Source organism: Pristiophorus japonicus, unplaced genomic scaffold, assembly GCF_044704955.1.
Source record: "Pristiophorus japonicus isolate sPriJap1 unplaced genomic scaffold, sPriJap1.hap1 HAP1_SCAFFOLD_391, whole genome shotgun sequence".
NCBI lineage: Eukaryota > Metazoa > Chordata > Chondrichthyes > Pristiophoridae > Pristiophorus > Pristiophorus japonicus.
Window position 1 is genome coordinate 210,111 of NW_027253772.1, and position 22,136 is coordinate 232,246.

Here is a 22,136-nt window from a genome sequence, read left to right on the forward strand (position 1 = left end):
CCAACCCCTTCCCATTCACTCCCACTGTACACAATCCCAATGGAGCCAACCCCTTCCCATTCACTCCCACTGTACACAATCCCAATGGACCCAATTCTGTCCCATTCACTCCCACTATTCACAGTCCCAATGGACCCAAACCCCTTCCCATGCACTCCCACTGTACACAATCCCAATGGACAAAACCGCTTCCCATTCACTCCCACTGTACACAAGTCCAATGGATCCAAATCCTTCCCATTCACTCCCACTGTATACAATTGCAATGAACCCAACCACTTCCCATTCACTCCCATTGTACACAATCCCAATGGACCCAACCCCTTCCCATTCACTCCCACTGTACACAATCCCAATGGACCCAACCCCTTCTCATTCACTCCCATTGTACAAAATCCCAATGGACCTAAACCCCTTCCCATTCACTCCCACTGTACACAATCCCAATGGACCTAAACCCCTTCCCATTCACTCCCACTGTACACAATCCCAATGGACCCAATTCCTTCCCATTCACTCCCACTGTTCACAGTCCCAGTGGACCCAACTCCTTCCCATTCACTCTCACTGTACACAATCCCAATGGATCCAATTCCTTCCCATTTACTCCCACTGTTCACAGTCCCAATGGACCCAATTCCTTCCCATTCACTCCCATTGTACACAATCCCAATGGACCAAACCCCTTCCCATTCACTCCCACTCTACACAGTCCCAATGGAGCTAATTCCTTCCTATTCACTCTCACTGTACACAATCCCAATGGACCCAACCCCTTCCCATGCACTCCCATTGTACACAATCCCAATGGACCCAACCCCTTCCCATTCACTTCCACTGTTCACAGTCTCAATGGACCCAACCCCTTCCCATTCACTCCCATTGTACACAATCCCAATGGACCCAACCCCTTCCCATTCACTCCCACTGTACACAATCCCAATGGACCCAACCCCTTCCCATTCACTCCCATTGTACACAATCCCAATGGACCCAACCCCTTCCCATTCACTCCCATTGTACACAATCCCAAAGGACCCAACCCCTTCCCATTCACTCCCACTGTTCACAATCCCAATGGACCCAACCCCTTCCCATTCACTCCCACTGTATACAATCCCAATGGACCCAACCCCTTCCCATTCACTCCCATTGTACACAATCTCAATGGACCCAACCCCTTCCCATTCACTCCCATTGTACACAATCCCAATGGACCCAACCCCTTCCCATTCACTCCCATTGTACACAATCCAAATGGACCAAACCCCTTCCGATTCACTCCCACTCTACACAGTTCCGAATGGACCCAATTCCTTCCGATTCACTCCCACTGTTCACAATCCCAATGGACCCAAACCCTTCCCATTCACTCCCACTGTACACAATCCCAATGGATCCAATTCTTTCCCATTCACTCCCACTGTTCACAGTCCCAATGGACCCAATTCCTTCCCATTCACTCCCATTGTACACAATCCCAATGGACCAAACCCCTTCCCATTCACTCCCACTCTACATAGTCCCAATGCACATAATTCCTTCCCATTCACTCTCACTGTACACAATCCCAATGGACCCAACCCCTTCCCATTCACTCCCATTGTACACAATCCCAATGGACCCAACCCCTTCCCATTCACTCCCACTGTACACAAGTCCAATGGATCCAAATCCTTCCCATTCACTCCCACTGTACACAATCCCAATGGACCCAATTCTGTCCCATTCACTCCCACTATTCTCAGTCCCAATGGACCCAAACCCCTTCCCATGCACTCCCACTGTACACAATCCCAATGGACAAAACCCCTTCCCATTCACTCCCACTGTACACAAGTCCAATGGATCCAAATCCTTCCCATTCACTCCCACTGTATACAATTGCAATGAACCCAACCACTTCCCATTCACTCCCATTGTACACAATCCCAATGGACCCAACCCCTTCCCATTCACTCCCACTGTACACAATCCCAATGGACCCAACCCCTTCTCATTCACTCCCATTGTACAAAATCCCAATGGACCTAAACCCCTTCCCATTCACTCCCACTGTACACAATCCCAATGGACCTAAACCCCTTCCCATTCACTCCCACTGTACACAATCCCAATGGACCCAATTCCTTCCCATTCACTCCCACTGTTCACAGTCCCAATGGACCCAACTCCTTCCCATTCACTCTCACTGTACACAATCCCAATGGATCCAATTCCTTCCCATTTACTCCCACTGTACACAGTCCCAATGGACCCAATTCCTTCCCATTCACTCCCATTGTACACAATCCCAATGGACCAAACCCCTTCCCATTCACTCCCACTCTACACAGTCCCAATGGAGCTAATTCCTTCCTATTCACTCTCACTGTACACAATCCCAATGGACCCAACCCCTTCCCATGCACTCCCATTGTACACAATCCCAATGGACCCAACCCCTTCCCATTCACTTCCACTGTTCACAGTCTCAATGGACCCAACCCCTTCCCATTCACTCCCATTGTACACAATCCCAATGGACCCAACCCCTTCCCATTCACTCCCACTGTACACAATCCCAATGGACCCAACCCCTTCCCATTCACTCCCATTGTACACAATCCCAATGGACCCAACCCCTTCCCATTCACTCCCATTGTACACAATCCCAAAGGACCCAACCCCTTGCCATTCACTCCCACTGTTCACAATCCCAATGGACCCAACCCCTTCCCATTCACTCCCACTGTATACAATCCCAATGGACCCAACCCCTTCCCATTCACTCCCATTGTACACAATCTCAATGGACCCAACCCCTTCCCATTCACTCCCATTGTACACAATCCCAATGGACCCAACCCCTTCCCATTCACTCCCATTGTACACAATCCAAATGGACCAAACCCCTTCCGATTCACTCCCACTCTACACAGTTCCGAATGGACCCAATTCCTTCCGATTCACTCCCACTGTTCACCATCCCAATGGACCCAAACCCTTCCCATTCACTCCCACTGTACACAATCCCAATGGATCCAATTCCTTCCCATTCACTCCCACTGTTCACAGTCCCAATGGACCCAATTCCTTCCCATTCACTCCCATTGTACACAATCCCAATGGACCAAACCCCTTCCCATTCACTCCCACTCTACATAGTCCCAATGCACATAATTCCTTCCCATTCACTCTCACTGTACACAATCCCAATGGACCCAACCCCTTCCCATTCACTCCCATTGTACACAATCCCAATGGACCCAACCCCTTCCCATTCACTCGCACTGTTCACAGTCCCAATGGACCCAACCCCTTCCCATTCACTCCCACTGTACACAATCCCAATGGACACAATCCCTTCCCATTCACTCCCATTGGACACAATCCCAATGGACCTAAACCCCTTCCCATTCACTCCCACTGTACACAATCCCAATAGACCCAACCCCTTCCCATTCACTCCCATTGGACACAATCCCAATGGACCCAACCCCTTCCCATTCACTCCCATTGTACACAATCCCAATGGACCCAACCCCTTCCCATGCACTCCCATTGTACACAATCCCAATGGACCCAACCCCTTCCCATTCACTTCCACTGTTCACAGTCTCAATGCACCCAACCCCTTCCCATTCACTCCCATTGTACACAATCCCAATGGACCCAACCCCTTCCCATTCACTCCCACTGTACACAATCCCAATGGACCCAACCCTTTCCCATTCACTCCCATTGTACACAATCCCAATGGACCCAACCCATTCCCATTCACTCCCATTGTACACAATCCCAATGGACACAACCCCTTCCCATTCACTCCCACTGTTCACAATCCCAATGGACCCAACCCCTTCCCATTCACTCCCACTGTACACAATCCCAATGGACCAAAACCCTTCCCATTCACTCCCACTCTACATAGTCCCAATGCACATAATTCCTTCCCATTCACTCTCACTGTATACAATCCCAATGGACCCAACCCCTTCCCATTCACTCCCATTGTACACAATTCCAATGGACCCAACCCCTTCCCATTCACTCCCACTGTACACAATCCCAATGGACACAATCCCTTCCCATTCACTCCCATTGGACACAATCCCAATGGACCTAAACCCCTTCCCATTCACTCCCACTGTACACAATCCCAATGGACCCAACCCCTTCCCATTCACTCCCATTGGACACAATCCCAATGGACCCAACCCCTTCCCATTCACTCCCATTGTACACAATCCCAATGGACCCAACCCCTTCCCATGCACTCCCATTGTACACAATCCCAATGGACCCAACCCCTTCCCATTCACTTCCACTGTTCACAGTCTCAATGGACCCAACCCCTTCCCATTCACTCCCATTGTACACAATCCCAATGGACCCAACCCCTTCCCATTCACTCCCACTGTACACAATCCCAATGGACCCAACCCCTTCCCATTCACTCCCATTGTACACAATCCCAATGGACCCAACCCCTTCCCATTCACTCCCATTGTACACAATCCCAATGGACACAACCCCTTCCCATTCACTCCCACTGTTCACAATCCCAATGGACCCACCCCCTTCCCATTCACTCCCACTGTACACAATCCCAATGGACCAAAACTCTTCCCATTCACTCCCACTCTACATAGTCCCAATGCACATAATTCCTTCCCATTCACTCTCACTGTACACAGTCCCAATGGACCCAACCCCTTCCCATTCACTCCCATTGTACACAATTCCAATGGACCCAACCCCTTCCCATTCACTCCCACTGTACACAATCCCAATGGACACAACCCCTTCCCATTCACTCCCATTGGACACAATCCCAATGGACACAACCCCATCCCATTCACTCCCATTGGACACAATCCCAATGGACCCAACCCCTTCCCATTCACTCCCATTGTACACAATCCCAATGGACCCAACCCCTTCCCATTCACTCCCATTGTACACAATCCCAATGGACCCAACCCCTTCCCATTCACTTCCACTGTTCACAGTCTCAATGGACCCAACCCCTTCCCATTCACTCCCATTGTACACATTCCCAATGGACCCAACCCCTTCCCATTCACTTCCACTGTACACAATCCCAATGGACCCAACCCCTTCCCATTCACTCCCATTGTACACAATCCCAATGGACCCAACCCCTTCCCATTCACTCCCATTGTAAAAAATCCCAATGGACCCAACCCCTTCCCATTCACTCCCACTGTATACAATCCCAATGGACCCAACCCCTTCCCATTCACTCCCATTGTACACAATCTCAATGGACCCAACCCCTTCCCATTCACTCCCATTGTACACAATCCCAATGGACCCAACCCCTTCCCATTCACTCCCATTGTACACAATCCCAATGGACCAAACCCATTCCCATTCACTCCCACTCTACACAGTCCGAATGGACCCAATTCCTTCCGATTCACTCCCACTGTACACAATCCCAATGGACCCAACCCCTTCCCATTCACTCCCAATGTCCACAATCCCAATGGATCCAATTCCTTCCCATTCACTCCCACTGTTCACAGTCCCAATGGACCCAATTCCTTCCCATTCACTCCCATTGTACACAATCCCAATGGACCCAACCCCTTCCCATTCACTCCCACTGTTCACAGTACCAATGGACCCAATTCCTTCCCATTCACTCCCATTGTACACAATTCCAATGGACCCAACCCCTTCCCATTCACTCCCACTGTACACAATCCCAATGGACACAACCCCTTCCCATTCACTCCCATTGGACACAATCCCAATGGACACAACCCCTTCCCATTCACTCCCATTGGGCACAATCCCAATGGACCCAACCCCTTCCCATTCACTCCCATTGTACACAATCCCAATGGACCCAACCCCTTCCCATTCACTCCCATTGTACACACTCCCAATGGACCCAAACCCCTTCCCATTCATTTCCATTGTTCATAATCCCAATGGACGAAATCCCTTCCCATTCACTCCCATTGTACACAATTCCAATGGACCCAACCCCTTCCCATTCACACCCATTGTACACCGTCCCAATGGACCCAAACCCCTTCCCATTCACTCCCATTGTACACCGTCCCAATGGACACAACCCCTTCCCATTCACTCCCACTGTACACAATCCCAATGGACCCAAATCCCTTCCCATTCACTCCCACTGTACACAATCCCAATGGACCCAAACCCCTTCCCATTCGCTCCCACTGTACACAATCCCAATGGACCCAAACCTTTCCCATTCACTCCCATTGTACACCGTCCCAATGGACACAACCCCTTCCAATTCACTCCCACTGTACACAATCCCAATGGACACAATCCCTTCCCATTCTCTCCCATTGTACACATTCCCAATGGACCCAAACCCTTCCCATTCACTCTCATTGTACACAGTCCCAATGGACCCAAACCCTTTCCATTCACTCCCATTGTACACCGTCCCAATGGACCCAACCCCTTCTCATTCACCCCCACTGTACACAATCCCAATGGACCAAACCCCTTCCCATTCACTTCCATTGTTCATAATCCCAATGGACCTAAAACCCTTCCCATTCACTCCCATTGGACACAATCCCAATGGACCCAAACCCCTTCCCATTCACTCCCATTGTACACCATCCCAATGGATCCAACCCCTTCCCATTCACTCCCACTGTACACAATGCCAATGGATCAAACCCCTTCCCATTCACTCCCACTGTACACAATCCCAATGGACACAACCCCTTCCCATTAACTCCCATTGTACACTTCCCCAATGGACCCAATTCCTTCCCATTCACTCCCACTGTACACAATCCCAATGGACACAACTCCTTCCCATTCACTCCCATTGTACACAATCCTAATGGACCCAAACCCTTCCCATTCACTCAAGTTGTACACAGTCCCAATGGACTCAAACCCTTCGCATTCACTCCCATTGTACACCATCCCAATGGACCCAAACCCTTCCCATTCACTCCCATTGTACACCGTCCCAATGGACCCAACCCCTTCTCATTCACTCCCACTGTACACAATCCCAATGGACCAAACCCCTTCCCATTCACTCCCATTGTACACAATCCCAATGGACACAACCCCTTCCCATTCACTCCCATTGTACACAATCCCAATGGACACAACCCCTTCCCATTCACTCCCATTGGACACAATCCCAATGGACCCAAACCCTTCCCATTCACTCCCATTGTACACAATCCCAATGGACCCAACCCTTTCCCATTCACTCCCACTGTACACCATCTCAATGGACCCAACCCCTTCCCATTCACTCCCATTGGACACCATCCCAATGGACACAAACCCCTTCCCATTCACTCCCATTGGACACAATCCCAATGGACGCAACCCCTTCCCATTCACTCCCATTGTACACAATCCCAATGGACCCAATCCCCTTCCCCTTCACTCCCACTGTACACAATCCCAATGGAGCCAAACAGTTTACAATTGTGGACTCCTGCCCCACTCTATTGGAGAGCCTTGCACTGGTCCTGACTCGCCGCCCTGCCGGTAAAGTCCTTGATGGAAACTCTCTCCACCAGGTACCACCTGGATGCAGGAGATCGTCGACCTGATCGCCACCGACGGGGACCTGTTGAAAAGCCGACGGGCTCCGACGCACCTGAGGTGCCCCTTCCTGGAGATCTGTTCTCCCGCTCGTGTACTTTCAGGTAGGTCCGCGCTTAGAGCTTGCACGGTGCGGTGTTGGGGTGGTGCCATGCGGCAAATGGCCTCGTGGCCTTTACTGCAAGGAGGTTGGTGTGCAACAACAACTTGAATTCATATAGTGCCTCCAACGTAGTGCAACATCCCAAGGAGCTTCGCAGGAGTATTATGAGATTCAACATTCTGACACCGAGCCGCTTAAGGTGAAATTAGGACAGGTGGCTGAAAGCTTGTTCAAAGAGGTCGGTTTTAAGGAGCAACATAAAGCAGGAAAGTGAGGCGGAGATTGAGTTCCAGAGCTTGGGGCCTGTAGGGTGTTTGTTGTTTACTGTACCTGATTCTCAGACCTCGGAACTTATAGTGCAAAAGGACAACACGTGGCACAAAATTTAGGCTTAACCCAGCGTCGGTTATATTACGCAACAAAAACCGACTAAAAACTACAGGACTAGACTTCTGAGAGAAATCGACTGAAGACATACAATCACCATTCCTGGCTGTAGCTATTGTAGGCCCGTGGTCGTCGATTCCGTGACCGATTGGTGGTTCTTCTGTCCATTCTCTGCAGTGTTCCTGTCCTTCTGTCTCTCTGTCCCCTTGGGTTTCTGTGTCCGTATATTTATATCCATAGTATGAATAAGTTTCCCGCTGGGCCGGGGTCCGATTAATGCGCCTGCATCGATGCGGTGATTGGTCCAACTGGCTGTGCTGATGAGGTTGAGAGGCTACTAATTTGCACACGGAGTCGACAGTGCAAAAGATAACTCCTTATCCTGAATGCCCTTGTTATCCAAAAATGTGCATTTCGTCGGGTCCTTTGTTGTCCTGGTTTCTTGCAGACTTGTAGTCTCTGGGGTGAACTGTTTTACCCCCTGCGGCCAATCAACTCCAAGGCTGCTCAGATAGATAGTATCGGTCTCTTTGTCTGTGCGCACAACCAAAGTTTAGTCCTTGATCACAGGGACTGCTGTTAATGGGCGATGAGTCATCGCTTGTTCAGGCTGGGGCCTTTTCGCCTCCCAGGTAGTCCAAATGTTTTTACTTTAAAACAGTTTGTTCATGGCCTCTTCCTGTGCCTTGTTCCATGAAAATAGTTGTACCCTTACAGGTCCAGTCAACAGAAGGCAGAGCCACCGATGGTTGAGCGACTGTAGTCAGGGATGCTCGAGAGGGCAGAATTAGAGGAGCGCAGACATCTCAGGGGTTGTGGGGCTGGAGGGGATTAGAGAGGGGCGAGGGCCATGGAGGGATTTGTCAACACGGAGGAGAATTTTGAAATTGAGGCGTTGCTTAACCGGAAGCCAATGTAGGTCAGCGAGCACAGGGGGTAATGGTTGAGCGGGACTCGGTGTGAGTTAGGACACGGGGCAGTGAGCACAGAGGGTGGTGGGTGAGCGGGACTGGGTATGAGTTAGGACACGGGGCACTGAGCACAGGGGGTGATGGGTGAGCGGGACTGGGTATGAGTTAGGACACGGGGCACTGAGCACAGGGGGTGATGGGTGAGTGGGACTGGGTGTGAGTTAGGACACGGGGCACTGAGCACAGTGGGTGATGGGTGAGCGGGACTGGGTGTGAGTTAGGACACGGGGCACTGAGCACAGGGGGTGATGGGTGAGCGGGACTGGGTGCGAGTTAGGACACGGGGCATTGAGCACAGGGGGTGAAGGGTGAGCGGGACTCGGTGTGAGTTAGGACACAGGGCAGTGAGCACAGTGGGTGACGGGTGAGTGGGACCCGGTGTGAGTTAGGACACAGGGCAGTGAGCACAGTGGGTGACGGATGAGCGGGACTCGGTGTGAGTTAGGACACGGGGCAGTGAGCACAGGGGGTGATGGGTGAGTGGGACTGGGTGTGAGTTAGGACACGGGGCAGTGAGCACAGGGGGTGATGGGTGAGCGGGACTCGGTGTGAGTTAGGACACGGGGCAGTGAGCACAGCGGGTGATGGGTGAGTGGGACTGGGTGTGAGTTAGGACACGGGGGCAGTGAGCACAGGGGGTGATGGGTGAGTGGGACTGGGTGTGAGTTAGGACACAGGGCAGTGAGCACAGGGGGTGATGGATGAGTGGGACTGGGTGTGAGTTAGGACACGGGGCAGTGAGCACAGGGGGTGATGGGTGAGCGGGACTCGGTGCGAGTTAGGACACGGGGCAGTGAGCACAGGGGGTGATGGGTGAGTGGGACTGGGTATGAGTTAGGACACGGGGCACTGAGCACAGGGGGTGATGGGTGAGTGGGACTGGGTGTGAGTTAGGACACGGGGCACTGAGCACAGTGGGTGATGGGTGAGCGGGACTGGGTGTGAGTTAGGACACGGGGGCAGTGAGCACAGGGGGTGATGGGTGAGTGGGACTGGGTGTGAGTTAGGACACAGGGCAGTGAGCACAGGGGGTGATGGATGAGTGGGACTGGGTGTGAGTTAGGACACGGGGCAGTGAGCACAGGGGGTGATGGGTGAGCGGGACTCGGTGCGAGTTAGGACACGGGGCAGTGAGCACAGGGGGTGATGGGTGAGCGGGACTGGGTATGAGTTAGGACACGGGGCACTGAGCACAGGGGGTGATGGGTGAGTGGGACTGGGTGTGAGTTAGGACACGGGGCACTGAGCACAGTGGGTGATGGGTGAGCGGGACTGGGTGTGAGTTAGGACACGGGGCACTGAGCACAGGGGGTGATGGGTGAGCGGGACTGGGTGCGAGTTAGGACACGGGGCATTGAGCACAGGGGGTGAAGGGTGAGCGGGACTCGGTGTGAGTTAGGACACAGGGCAGTGAGCACAGTGGGTGACGGGTGAGTGGGACCCGGTGTGAGTTAGGACACAGGGCAGTGAGCACAGGGGGTGATGGGTGAGCGGGACTGGGTGTGAGTTAGGACACGGGGCAGTGAGCACAGGGGGTGATGGGTGAGCGGGACTCGGTGTGAGTTAGGACACGGGGCAGTGAGCACAGCGGGTGATGGGTGAGTGGGACTGGGTGTGAGTTAGGACACGGGGGCAGTGAGCACAGGGGGTGATGGGTGAGTGGGACTCAGTGCGAGTTAGGACACGGGGGCAGCCGAGTTTTGGATCACCTCTAGTTTACGTGGGGTAGAACGTGGGAGGCCACCCAGGAGTGCGTTGGAATGGTCAAGTCTAGAGGTAACAAAGGCAGGGATGAGGGCTTCAGCAGCGGATGAGCTGAGGCAAGGGGCGGAGACGGGTGATGTTACGGAGGTGGAAGTTTTATAAGAGTAAATAAGTCATGCTACACTTATATCGGGCCTGGTGAGACCACACCTGGAGTATTGTGCACCGTTCTGGTCTCCTTACCTAAGGAAGGATATACTTGCCCCAGAGGGAGAGCAGCGAAGGTTCACCGGACTGATTCCTGGGATGGGGGGATTGTCCTAGAAGGAGCGACTGTGTAGATTGTGTCTGTACTCTCTGGAGTTTAGAAGAATGAGGTGATCTCATTGAAACATGTAAAGGTTCTGAGGGGGCTTGACAGGGTAGATACACGGAGGGTGTTTCCCCCCCGGGGCTGGGGAGTCTAGAACCAGGGGTCACACAGTCTCAGGGTCAGGGGTCGGCCATTGGGGACTGAGATGAGGAGAAACTTCTTCACTCAGAGGGGGGTGAATCTTTGGAACTCTCTGCCCCAGAGGGCTGTGGAGGCTCAGTCTTTGAGCATATTCAAGACAGAATTCGATAGATTTTTGGATATTAAGGGAATCGAGGGATATGGGGATCGGGCGGGAAAGTGGAGTTGAGGTCGAAGGTCAGCGTTGATCTCATTGAGTGTCGGAGCAGGCTCGAGGGGCTGAATGGCCGACTGCTGCTCCTAATCCTTATGTTCTTGCGTTAATGTTCTTTCACAGGGGTGGAGCAACTGTCTAAAGCAACGTCTCCCAGGATGATCAAAACGCATCTCCCCATCCAGCTCATCCCCAAGTCCTTCTGGGAGCAGGGCTGTAAGGTATGGTACCCGAGAGACACGGCTACTACCAGTCCCGCCCGCCTTGCCCATTCTAGGGCCTGGGCCCTTCCCCTGCACTGTGGGGCCCCGGGCCTACCAATGCACTGTGGGGCCTGGGCCCTTCCCCTGCACTGTGGGGCCCCGGGCCTACCCCTGCACTGTGGGGCCCCGGGCCTACCCCTGCACTGTGGGGCCTGGGCCCTTTCCCTGCACTGTGGGGCCCCGGGCCTACCAATGCACTGTGGGGCCTGGGCCCTTCCCCTGCACTGTGGGGCCCCGGGCCTACCCCTGCACTGTGGGGCCTGGGCCCTTTCCCTGCACTGTGGGGCCCCGGGCCTACCCCTGCACTGTGGGGCCTGGGCCCTTTCCCTGCACTGTGGGGCCCCGGGCCTACCCCTGCACTGTGGGGCCTGGGCCCTTCCCCTGCACTGTGGGGCCCCGAGCCTACCCCTGCACTGTGGGGCCTGGGCCCTTCCCCTGCACTGTGGGGCCAGGGCCCTTCTCCTGCATCGTGGGGCCTGGGCCTACCCCTGCACCGTGGGGTCTGGGCCTACCCCTGCACTGTGGGGCCCCGGGCCTACCCCTGCACTGTGGGGCCTGGGCCCTTCCCCTGCACTGTGGGGCCCCGGGCCTACCCCTGCACTGTGGGGCCTGGGCCTACCCCTGCACCGTGGGGCCTGGGCCCTTCCCCTGCACCGTGGGGCCTGGGCCCTTCCCCTGCACTGTGGGGCCTGGGCCCTTCCCCTGCACTGTGGGGCCTGGGCCCATCCACTGCACTGTGGGGTCTCGGGCCTACCCCTGCACTGTGGGGCCTGGGCCTACCCCTGCACTGTGGAGCCTGGGCCCTTCCCCTGCACCGTGGGGCCTGGGCCCTTCCCCTGCACCGTGGGGCCTGGGCCCTTCCCCTGCACTGTGGGGCCTGGGCCCTTCCCCTGCACTGTGGGGCCTGGGCCCATCCACTGCACTGTGGGGTCTCGGGCCTACCCCTGCACTGTGGGGCCTGGGCCTACCCCTGCACTGTGGAGCCTGGGCCCTTCCCCTGCACCGTGGGGCCTGGGCCCTTCTCCTGCACCGTGGGGCCTCGGGCCACCTTGGAGTTTCAAGAATGAGAGGTGATTGAAACATACTGGGGTTATGGGCAGCGGGCGGGGAAGTGGAGCTGAGTCCATGATCAGATCAGCCGTGATCTTATTGAATGGCGGAGCAGGCTCGAGGGGCCGTATGGCCTACTCCTGCTCCTATTTCTTAGGTTCTCAAAATCCTTACAGGGCTTGACAGGGTAGATACAGGGAGGGTGTTTCCCCCCCGGGGCTGGGGAGTCTAGAGCCAGGGGTCACACAGTCTCAGGGTCAGGGGTCGGCCATTGAGGACTGAGATGAGGAGAAACTTCTTCACTCAGAGCGGGGTGAATCTTTGGAATTCTCTGCCCCAGAGGGCTGTGGAGGCTCCGTCTTTGAGTATATTCAAGGCCGAGGTGGATAGATTTTTGGGTATTAAGGGAATCGAGGGATATGGGAACAGTGCAGGAAAGTGGAGTTGAGATCGAAGGTCAGCCGCGATCGTATTAAATGGCGTAACAGGCTCGAGGGGCCGAATGGTCGACTCCTGCTCCTAATTCTTCTGTTCTTCTGTTCTTAGTTGATCTATGTCGCTCGCAACGCCAAGGACAATGCCGTGTCTTATTACCACTTCCACCGGATGAACAAGACGCAACCCGATCCCGGACTGTGGGAGGAGTTCATCGTGAGCTTCATGGAAGGGAAGGGTGAGTGAGTGACCTGTACCCCGGGGAGAGTCGGTGCCCCGGGGACCCGTACCACGGGGAGAGTCAGTGCACTGGGGAGAGTCAGTGCACTGGGGACCCGTACCCTGGGGAGAGTCGGTGCCCCGGGGACCTGTACCCTGGGGAGAGTCAGTGCACTGGGGACCTGTACCCCGGGGAGAGTCAGTACACTGGGGACATGTACCCCGGGGAGAGTCAGTGCACTGGGGACCTGTATCTCGGGGAGAGTCAGTGCACTGGGGACCTGTACCCTGGGGAGAGTCAGTGCCCCGGGGACCTGTACCCTGGGGAGAGTCAGTGCCCTGGGGACCCGTACCCCGGGGAGAGTCAGTGCCCCGGGGACCTGTACCCTGGGGAGAGTCAGTGCACTGGGGACATGTACCCCGGGGAGAGTCAGTGCACTGGGGACCTGGACCCTGGGGAGAGTCAGTGCACTGGGGACCTGTACCCTGGGGAGAGTCAGTGCACTGGGGACCTGTACCCTGGGGAGAGTCAGTGCACTGGGGACCTGTACCCTGGGGAGAGTCAGTGCACTGGGGACCTGTACCCTGGGGAGAGTCAGTGCACTGGGGACCTGTAGTCAGTCGAGGAGGCGGGAGCTCGGAGCAGCTCGAGTCCGGGGTCGGCGAGAGGCGTGCCGGTGCAGCTACAGGGAGAAGGCAAAGATACAAAGGTGACGTCACAGCCTAGGGGGTAAGTGATTGGCTGGTGATTGGTGAGTAGCTTTTCTTTTTCTTCTTATATTGGTCAGTAACTTTTAACATTGTTATTACCAGTTTAAGTGTATCTAAGGGTTAAGACATGGCAGGAGAGCTCGGTCGGGTGTTATGCTCCTCCTGTACCATGTGGGAACTCAGGGACACTTCCGGTGTCCCTGACGACTACGTGTGCGGGAAGTGTGTCCACCTCCAGCTCCTGACGGCCCGCGTTGCGGAGTTGGAGCTGAGGGTGGATTCACTCTGGAGCATCCACGATGCTGAGAATGACGTGAGTATCACGTGTAGTGAGTTGGTCTTACCGCAGGGAAAGGGTCCACAGCCAGATAGGGAATGGAAGACCAGCAGGAAGAGTAGAGCAAGGAAGGTAGTGCAGGGGTCCCCTGCGGTCATCCCCCTGCAAAACAGATACACCGCTTTGGGTACTGTTGAGGGGAATGACTCATCAGGGGAGGGCAGCAGCAGCCAAGTTCATGGCACCATGGCTGGCTCTGCTGCACAGGAGGGCAAGAAAAAGAGTGGGAGAGCAATAGTGATAGGGGATTCAATTGTGAGGGGAATAGATAGGCGTTTCTGCGGCCGCAACCGAGACTCCAGGATGGTATGTTGCCTCCCTGGTGCAAGGGTCAAGGATGTCTCGGAGCGGGTGCAGGACATTCTGAAATGGGAGGGAGAACAGCCAGTTGTCGTGGTGCACATTGGTACCAACGACATAGGCAAAAAAAGGGATGAGGTCCTACGAAACGAATTTAAGGAGCTAGGAGCTAAATTAAAAAGTAGGACCTCAAAAGTAGTAATCTCGGGATTGCTACCAGTGCCACGTGATAGTCAGAGTAGGAATCGCAGGATAGCGCAGATGAATACGTGGCTTGAGCAGTGGTGCAGCAGGGAGGGATTCAAATTCCTGGGGCATTGGGACCGGTTCTGGGGGAGGTGGGACCAGTACAAACCGGATGGTCTGCACCTGGGCAGGACTGGAACCAATGTCCTAGGGGGAGTGTTTGCTAGTGCTGTTGGGGAGGATTTAAACTAATATGGCAGGGGGATGGGAACCAATGCAGGGAGACAGAGGGAAACAAAAAGGAGACAAAAGCAAAAGACAGAAAGGAGATGAGGAAAAGTGGAGGGCAGAGAAACCCATGGCAAAAAACAAAAAGGGCCACTGTACAGCAAAATTCTAAAAGGACAAAGGGTGTTAATAAAACAAGCCTGAAGGCTTTGTGTCTTAATGCAAGGAGTATCCGCAATAAGGTGGATGAATTAATTGTGCAAATAGATGTTAACAAATATGATGTGATTGGGATTACGGAGACGTGGCTCCAGGATGATCAGGGCTGGGAACTCAACATTCAGGGGTATTCAACATTCAGGAAGGATAGAATAAAAGGAAAAGGAGGTGGGGTAGCATTGCTGGTTAAAGAGGAGATTAATGCAATAGTTAGGAAAGACATTAGCTTGGATGATGTGGAATCTATATGGGTAGAGCTGCAGAACACCAAAGGGCAAAAAACGTTAGTAGGAGTTGTGTACAGACCTCCAAACAGTAATAGGGATGTTGGGGAGGGCATCAAACAGGAAATTAGGGGTGCATGCAATAAAGGTGTAGCAGTTATAATGGGTGACTTTAATATGCACATAGATTGGGCTAGCCAAACTGGAAGCAATACGGTGGAGGAGGATTTCCTGGAGTGCATAAGGGATGGTTTTCTAGACCAATATGTTGAGGAACCAACTAGGGGGGAGGCCATCTTAGACTGGGTGTTGTGTAATGAGAGAGGATTAATTAGCAATCTCATTGTGCGAGGCCCCTTGGGGAAGAGTGACCATAATATGGTGGAATTCTGCATTAGGATGGAGAATGAAACAGTAATTTCAGAGACCATGGTCCAGAACTTAAAGAAGGGTAACTTTGAAGGTATGAGGCGTGAATTGGCTAGGATAGATTGGCGAATGATACTTAGGGGGTTGACTGTGGATGGGCAATGGCAGACATTTAGAGACCGCATGGATGAAGTACAACAATTGTACATTCCTGTCTGGCGTAAAAATAAAAAGGGGAAGGTGGCTCAACCGTGGCTATCTAGGGAAATCAGGGATAGTATTAAAGCCAAGGAAGTGGCATACAAATTGGCCAGAAATAGCAGCGAACCTGGGGACTGGGAGAAATTTAGAACTCAGCAAAGGAGGACAAAGGGTTTGATTAGGACAGGGAAAATGGAGTACGAGAAGAAGCTTGCAGGGAACATTAAGGCGGATTGCAAAAGTTTCTATAGGTATGAAAAGAGAAAGAGGTTAGTAAAGACAAACGTAGGTCCCCTGCAGTCAGAATCAGGGGAAGTCATAACGGGGAACAAAGAAATGGCGGACCAATTGAACAAGTACTTTGGTTCGGTATTCACTAAGGAGGATACAAACAACCTTCCGGATATAAAAGGGGTCAGAGGGTCTAGTAAGGAGGGGGAACTGAGGGAAATCTTTATTAGTCGGGAAATTGTGTTGGGGAAATTGATGGGATTGAAGGCCGATAAATCCCCAGGGCCTGATGGATTGCATCCTAGAGTACTTAAGGAGGTGGCCTTGGAAATAGCGGATGCATTGACAGTCATTTTCCAACATTCCATTGACTCTGGATCAGTTCCTATGGAGTGGAGGGTAGCCAATGTAACCCCACTTTTTAAAAAAGGAGGGAGAGAGAAAACAGGGAATTATAGACCGGTCAGCCTGACCTCAGTAGTGGGTAAAATGATGGAATCAATTATTAAGGATGTCATAGCAGTGCATCTGGAAAATGGTGACATGATAGGTCCAAGTCAGCATGGATTTGTGAAAGGGAAATCATGCTTGACAAATCTTCTGGAATTTTTTGAGGATGTTTCCAGTAAAGTGGACAAAGGAGAACCAGTTGATGTGGTATATTTGGACTTTCAGAAGGCTTTCGACAAGGTCCCACACAAGAGATTAATGTGCAAAGTTAAAGCACATGGGATTGGGGGTAGTGTGCTGATGTGGATTGAGAACTGGTTGTCAGACAGGAAGCAAAGAGTAGGAGTAAATGGGTACTTTTCAGAATGGCAGGCAGTGACTAGTGGAGTGCCGCAAGGTTCTGTGCTGGGGCCCCAGCTGTTTACATTGTACATTAATGATTTAGACGAGGGGATTAAATGCAGTATCTCCAAATTTGCAGATGATACTAAGTTGGGTGGCAGTGTGAGCTGCGAGGAGGATGCTATTAGGCTGCAGAGTGACTTGGATAGGTTAGGTGAGTGGGCAAATGCATGGCAGATGAAGTATAATGTGGATAAATGTGAGGTTATCCACTTTGGTGGTAAAAACAGAGAGACAGACTATTATCTGAATGGTGACAGATTAGGAAAAGGGAAGGTGCAACGAGACCTGGGTGTCATGGTACATCAGTCATTGAAGGTTGGCATGCAGGTACAGCAGGCGGTTAAGAAAGCAAATGGCATGTTGGCCTTCATAGCGAGGGGATTTGAATACAGGGGCAGGGAGGTGTTGATACAGTTGTACAGGGCCTTGGTGAGGCCACACCTGGAATATTGTGTACAGTTTTGGTCTCCTAACTTGAGGAAGGACATTCTTGCTATTGAGGGAGTGCAGCGAAGGTTCACCAGACTGATTCCCGGGATGGCGGGACTGACCTATCAAGAAAGATTGGATCAACTGGGCTTGTATTCACTGGAGTTCAGAAGAATGAGAGGGGATCTCATAGAAACGTTTAAAATTCTGACGGGTTTAGACAGGTTAGATGCAGAAAGAATGTTCCCAATGTTGGGGAAGTCCAGAACCAGGGGTCACAGTCTGAGGATAAGGGGTAAGCCATTTAGGACCGAGATGAGGAGAAACTTCTTCACCCAGAGAGTGGTGAACCTGTGGAATTCTCTACCACAGAAAGTAGTTGAGGCCAATTCACTAAATATATTCAAAAGGGAGTTAGATGAAGTCCTTACTACTCGGGGGATCAAGGGTTATGGCGAGAAAGCAGGAAGGGGGTACTGAAGTTTCATGTTCAGCCATGAACTCATTGAATGGCGGTGCAGGCTAGAAGGGCTGAATGGCCTACTCCTGCACCTATTTTCTATGTTTCTATGTTTCTATGTACCCCGGGGAGAGTCAGTGCACTGGGGACCTGTACCCCGGGGAGAGTCAGTGCACTGGGGACCTGTACCCTGGGGAGAGTCAGTGCCCCGGGACCTGTACCCTGGGGAGAGACAGTGCACTGGGGACCCATACCCCGGGGAGAGTCAGTGCCCCGGGGACCTGTACCCTGGGAGAGTCAGTGCACTGGGGACCCGTACCCCGGGGAGAGTCAGTGCACTGGGAACCTGTACCCTGGGGAGAGTCAGTGCACTGGGGACCTGTACCCTGGGAGAGTCAGTGCACTGGGGACCCGTACCCCGGGGAGAGTCAGTGCACTGGGGACCTGTACCCTGGGGAGAGTCAGTGCACTGGGGACATGTACCCTGGGGAGAGTCGGTGCCCCGGGGACCTGTACCCTGGGGAGAGTCAGTGCACTGGGGACCTGTTCCCTGGGGAGAGTCGGTGCACTGGGGACCTGTACCCTGGGGAGAGTCAGTGCACTGGGGACCTGTACCCCGGGGAGAGTCGGTGCCCCAGGGACCTGTACCCTGGGGAGAGTCAGTGCACTGGGGACCTGTACCCCAGGGAGAGTCAGTGCACTGGGGACCTGTACCCCGGGGAGAGTCGGTGCCCCAGGGACCTGTACCCTGGGGAGAGTCAGTGCCCCAGGGACCTGTACCCCGGGGAGAGTCGGTGCCCCAGGGACCTGTACCCTGGGGAGAGTCGGTGCCCCAGGGACCTGTACCCCGGGGAGAGTCAGTGCACTGGGGACATGTACCCTGGGGAGAGTCAGTGCCCCGGGGACCTGTACCCTGGGGAGAGTCAGTGCACTGGGGACCTGTACCCTGGGGAGAGTCGGTGCCCCAGGGACCTGTACCCCGGGGAGAGTCAGTGCACTGGGGACCTGTACCCCGGGGAGAGTCAGTGCACTGGGGACCTGTACCCTGGGGAGAGTCGGTGCCTGTGGGAAAAGCCTGTTTTTCCCCTTCGATCCTGCCACTAATTTGGCTCTCTTTCCCCTCTCCATTCTCAGTGGCCTGGGGCTCTTGGTATGACCACGTGAAGGGATTCTGGGAACAGAGGAAAAAGCATCGGATTCTCTACGTGTTCTTTGAAGACATGAAAGAGGTGGGACATCAGGACATAAGAAATAGGAGCAGGAGTCGGCCTTTTGGCCCCTCGAGCCTGCTCCACCATTTAATACGATCATGGCTGATCTGATCATGGACTCAGCTCCACTTCCCCGCCCACTCCCCATAACCCCTTATCCCCTTATCAGTTAAGAAACTGTCTATTTCGGCCTTAAGTATATTCAGTGTCCCAGCCTCCACAGCTCTCTGGGGCAGAGAATTCCACAGATTTACAACCCTCTGAGAGAAGAAATTCCTCCTCATCTCAGTTTTAAATGGGCGGCCCCTTATTCTAAGACCATGCCCCCTAGTTCTAGTCTCCCCCATCAGTGGGAACATCCTCTCTGCATCCACCTTGTCAAGCCCCCTCATAATCTTATACGTTTCGATAAGATCACCTCTCATTCTTCTGAATTCCAATGAGTAGAGGCCCAACCTCCTCAACCTTTCCTCATAAGTCAACCCCCTCATCCCCGGAATCAACCGAGTGAACCTTCTCTGAACTGCCTCCAAAGCAAGTATATCCTTTCGTAAATACGGAAACCAAAAGTGCACGCAGTACTCCAGGTGTGGCCTCAACAATACCTTATATAACTGCAGCAAGACTTAATTGCAAGGCTGCCCAGTGTGTGTAACTGGGGTGAGGGGGGTGAGAGGGTTAATCCTCTCCGATAGGGAACAGACTGCTCGGTGTGTGTAACTGGGGAGAGGGGGGTGCGAGGGTTAATCCCCTCCGATAGGGAACAGACTGCTCGGTGTGTGTAACTGGGGAGAGGGGGGTGAGAGGGTTAATCCCCTCCGATAGGGAACAGACTGCTCGGTGTGTGTAACTGGGGAGAGGGGGGTGAGAGGGTTAATCCCCTCCGATAGGGAACAGACTGCTCGGTGTGTGTAACTGGGGAGAGGGGGGTGAGAGGGTTAATCCCCTCCGATAGGGAACAGACTGCTCGGTGTGTGTAACTGGGGAGAGGGGGGTGAGAGGGTTAATCCCCTCCGATAGGGAACAGACTGCTCGGTGTGTGTAACTGGGGAGAGGGGGGTGAGAGGGTTAATCCCCTCCGATAGGGAACAGACTGCTCGGTGTGTGTAACTGGGGAGAGGGGGGTGAGAGGGTTAATCCCCTCCGATAGGGAACAGACTGCTCGGTGTGTGTAACTGGGGAGAGGGGGGTGAGAGGGTTAATCCCCTCCGATAGGGAACAGACTGCTCGGTGTGTATAACTGGGAGAGGGGGGTGAGAGGGTTAATCCCCTCCGATAGGGAACAGACTGCTCGGTGTGTGTAACTGGGGAGAGGGGGGTGAGAGGGTTAATCCCCTCCGATAGGGAACAGACTGCTCGGTGTGTGTAACTGGGGAGAGGGGGGTGAGAGGGTTAATCCCCTCCGATAGGGAACAGACTGCTCGATGTGTGTAACTGGGAGAGGGGGGTGAGAGGGTTAATCCCCTCCGATAGGGAACAGACTGCTCGGTGTGTGTAACTGGGAGAGGGGGGTGAGAGGGTTAATCCCCTCCGATAGGGAACAGACTGCTCGGTGTGTGTAACTGGGGAGAGGGGGGTGAGAGGGTTAATCCCCTCCGATAGGGAACAGACTGCTCGGTGTGTGTAACTGGGAGAGGGGGGTGAGAGGGTTAATCCCCTCCAATAGGGAACAGACTGCTCGATGTGTGTAACTGGGGAGAGGGGGGTGAGAGGGTTAATCCCCTCCGATAGGGAACAGACTGCTCGGTGTGTGTAACTGGGAGAGGGGGGTGAGAGGGTTAATCCCCTCCGATAGGGAATAGACTGCTCGGTGTGTGTAACTGGGGAGAGGGGGGTGAGAGGATTAATCCTCTCCGATAGGGAACAGACTGCTCGGTGTGTGTAACTGGGGAGAGGGGGGTGAGAGGGTTAATCCCCTCCGATAGGGAACAGGCTGCTCGATGTGTGTAACTGGGACAGGGGGGTGAGAGGGTTAATCCCCTCCGATAGGGAACAGACTGCCCGGTGTGTGTAACTGGGAGAGGGGGGTGAGAGGGTTAATCCCTTCCGATAGGGAACAGACTGCTCGGTGTGTGTAACTGGTGAGAGGGTTAATCCCCTCCGATAGGGAACAGACTGCTCGGTGTGTGTAACTGGGGAGAGGGGGGTGAGAGGGTTAATCCCCTCCGATAGGGAACAGACTGCTCGGTGTGTGTAACTGGGAGAGGGGGGTGAGAGGGTTAATCCCCTCCGATAGGGAACAGGCTGCCCGGTGTGTGTAACTGGGAGAGGGGGGTGAGAGGGTTAATCCCTTCCGATAGGGAACAGACTGATCGGTGTGTGTAACTGGGGAGAGGGGGGTGAGAGGGTTAATCCCCTCCGATAGGGAACAGGCTGCCCAGTGTGTGTAACTGGGGAGAGGGGGGTGAGAGGGTTAATCCCCTCCGATAGGGAACAGGCTGCCCGGTGTGTGTAACTGGGGAGAGGGGGGTGAGAGGGTTAATCCCCTCCGATAGGGAACAGGCTGCCCCAGTGTCTGACTGTAACTTGTTTTCCAGGACCCGAAGAGGGAAATACTGAAGGTGATGCAGTTCATGGGGAAGGATTTATCGGATGAGAAGATTAAAATCATTACTCAGAATACCTCCTTCCAGGTGATGAAAGACAACCCCATGGCCAATTACAGCTCCTTCCCCCCCGCCATCCTCGATCACAGTATCTCGCCCTTCATGAGGAAAGGTCAGGATCTCTCGCTCTCTCTCTATCTATCTATCTCTGTCTCTCGCTCTCTGTCTCTCTCTCTGTCTCTGCCTCTCGC

The 22,136-nt window shown here is 53.6% G+C and overlaps 1 protein-coding gene across 3 annotated transcripts in view; it reads left to right on the forward strand.

Moving 5' to 3' along the window:
- The window catches only part of LOC139250567 (sulfotransferase 1 family member D1-like), a 110,295-nt gene that overhangs the window by 85,769 nt on the left and 2,390 nt on the right, over positions 1-22,136 (forward strand). For 2 of the 3 annotated variants that reach the window (XM_070872958.1, XM_070872960.1), the window contains exons 3-7: positions 7,554-7,682; positions 11,535-11,632; positions 13,271-13,397; positions 19,263-19,357; positions 21,877-21,972. In XM_070872958.1, coding sequence (XP_070729059.1) covers positions 7,554-7,682; positions 11,535-11,632; positions 13,271-13,397; positions 19,263-19,357; positions 21,877-21,972 — 545 coding nt within the window. Of the gene's footprint in view, positions 1-7,553; positions 7,683-11,534; positions 11,633-13,270; positions 13,398-19,262; positions 19,358-21,876; positions 22,058-22,136 lie in introns of all 3 variants that reach the window. The other variant, XM_070872961.1, reaches the window with a different exon arrangement.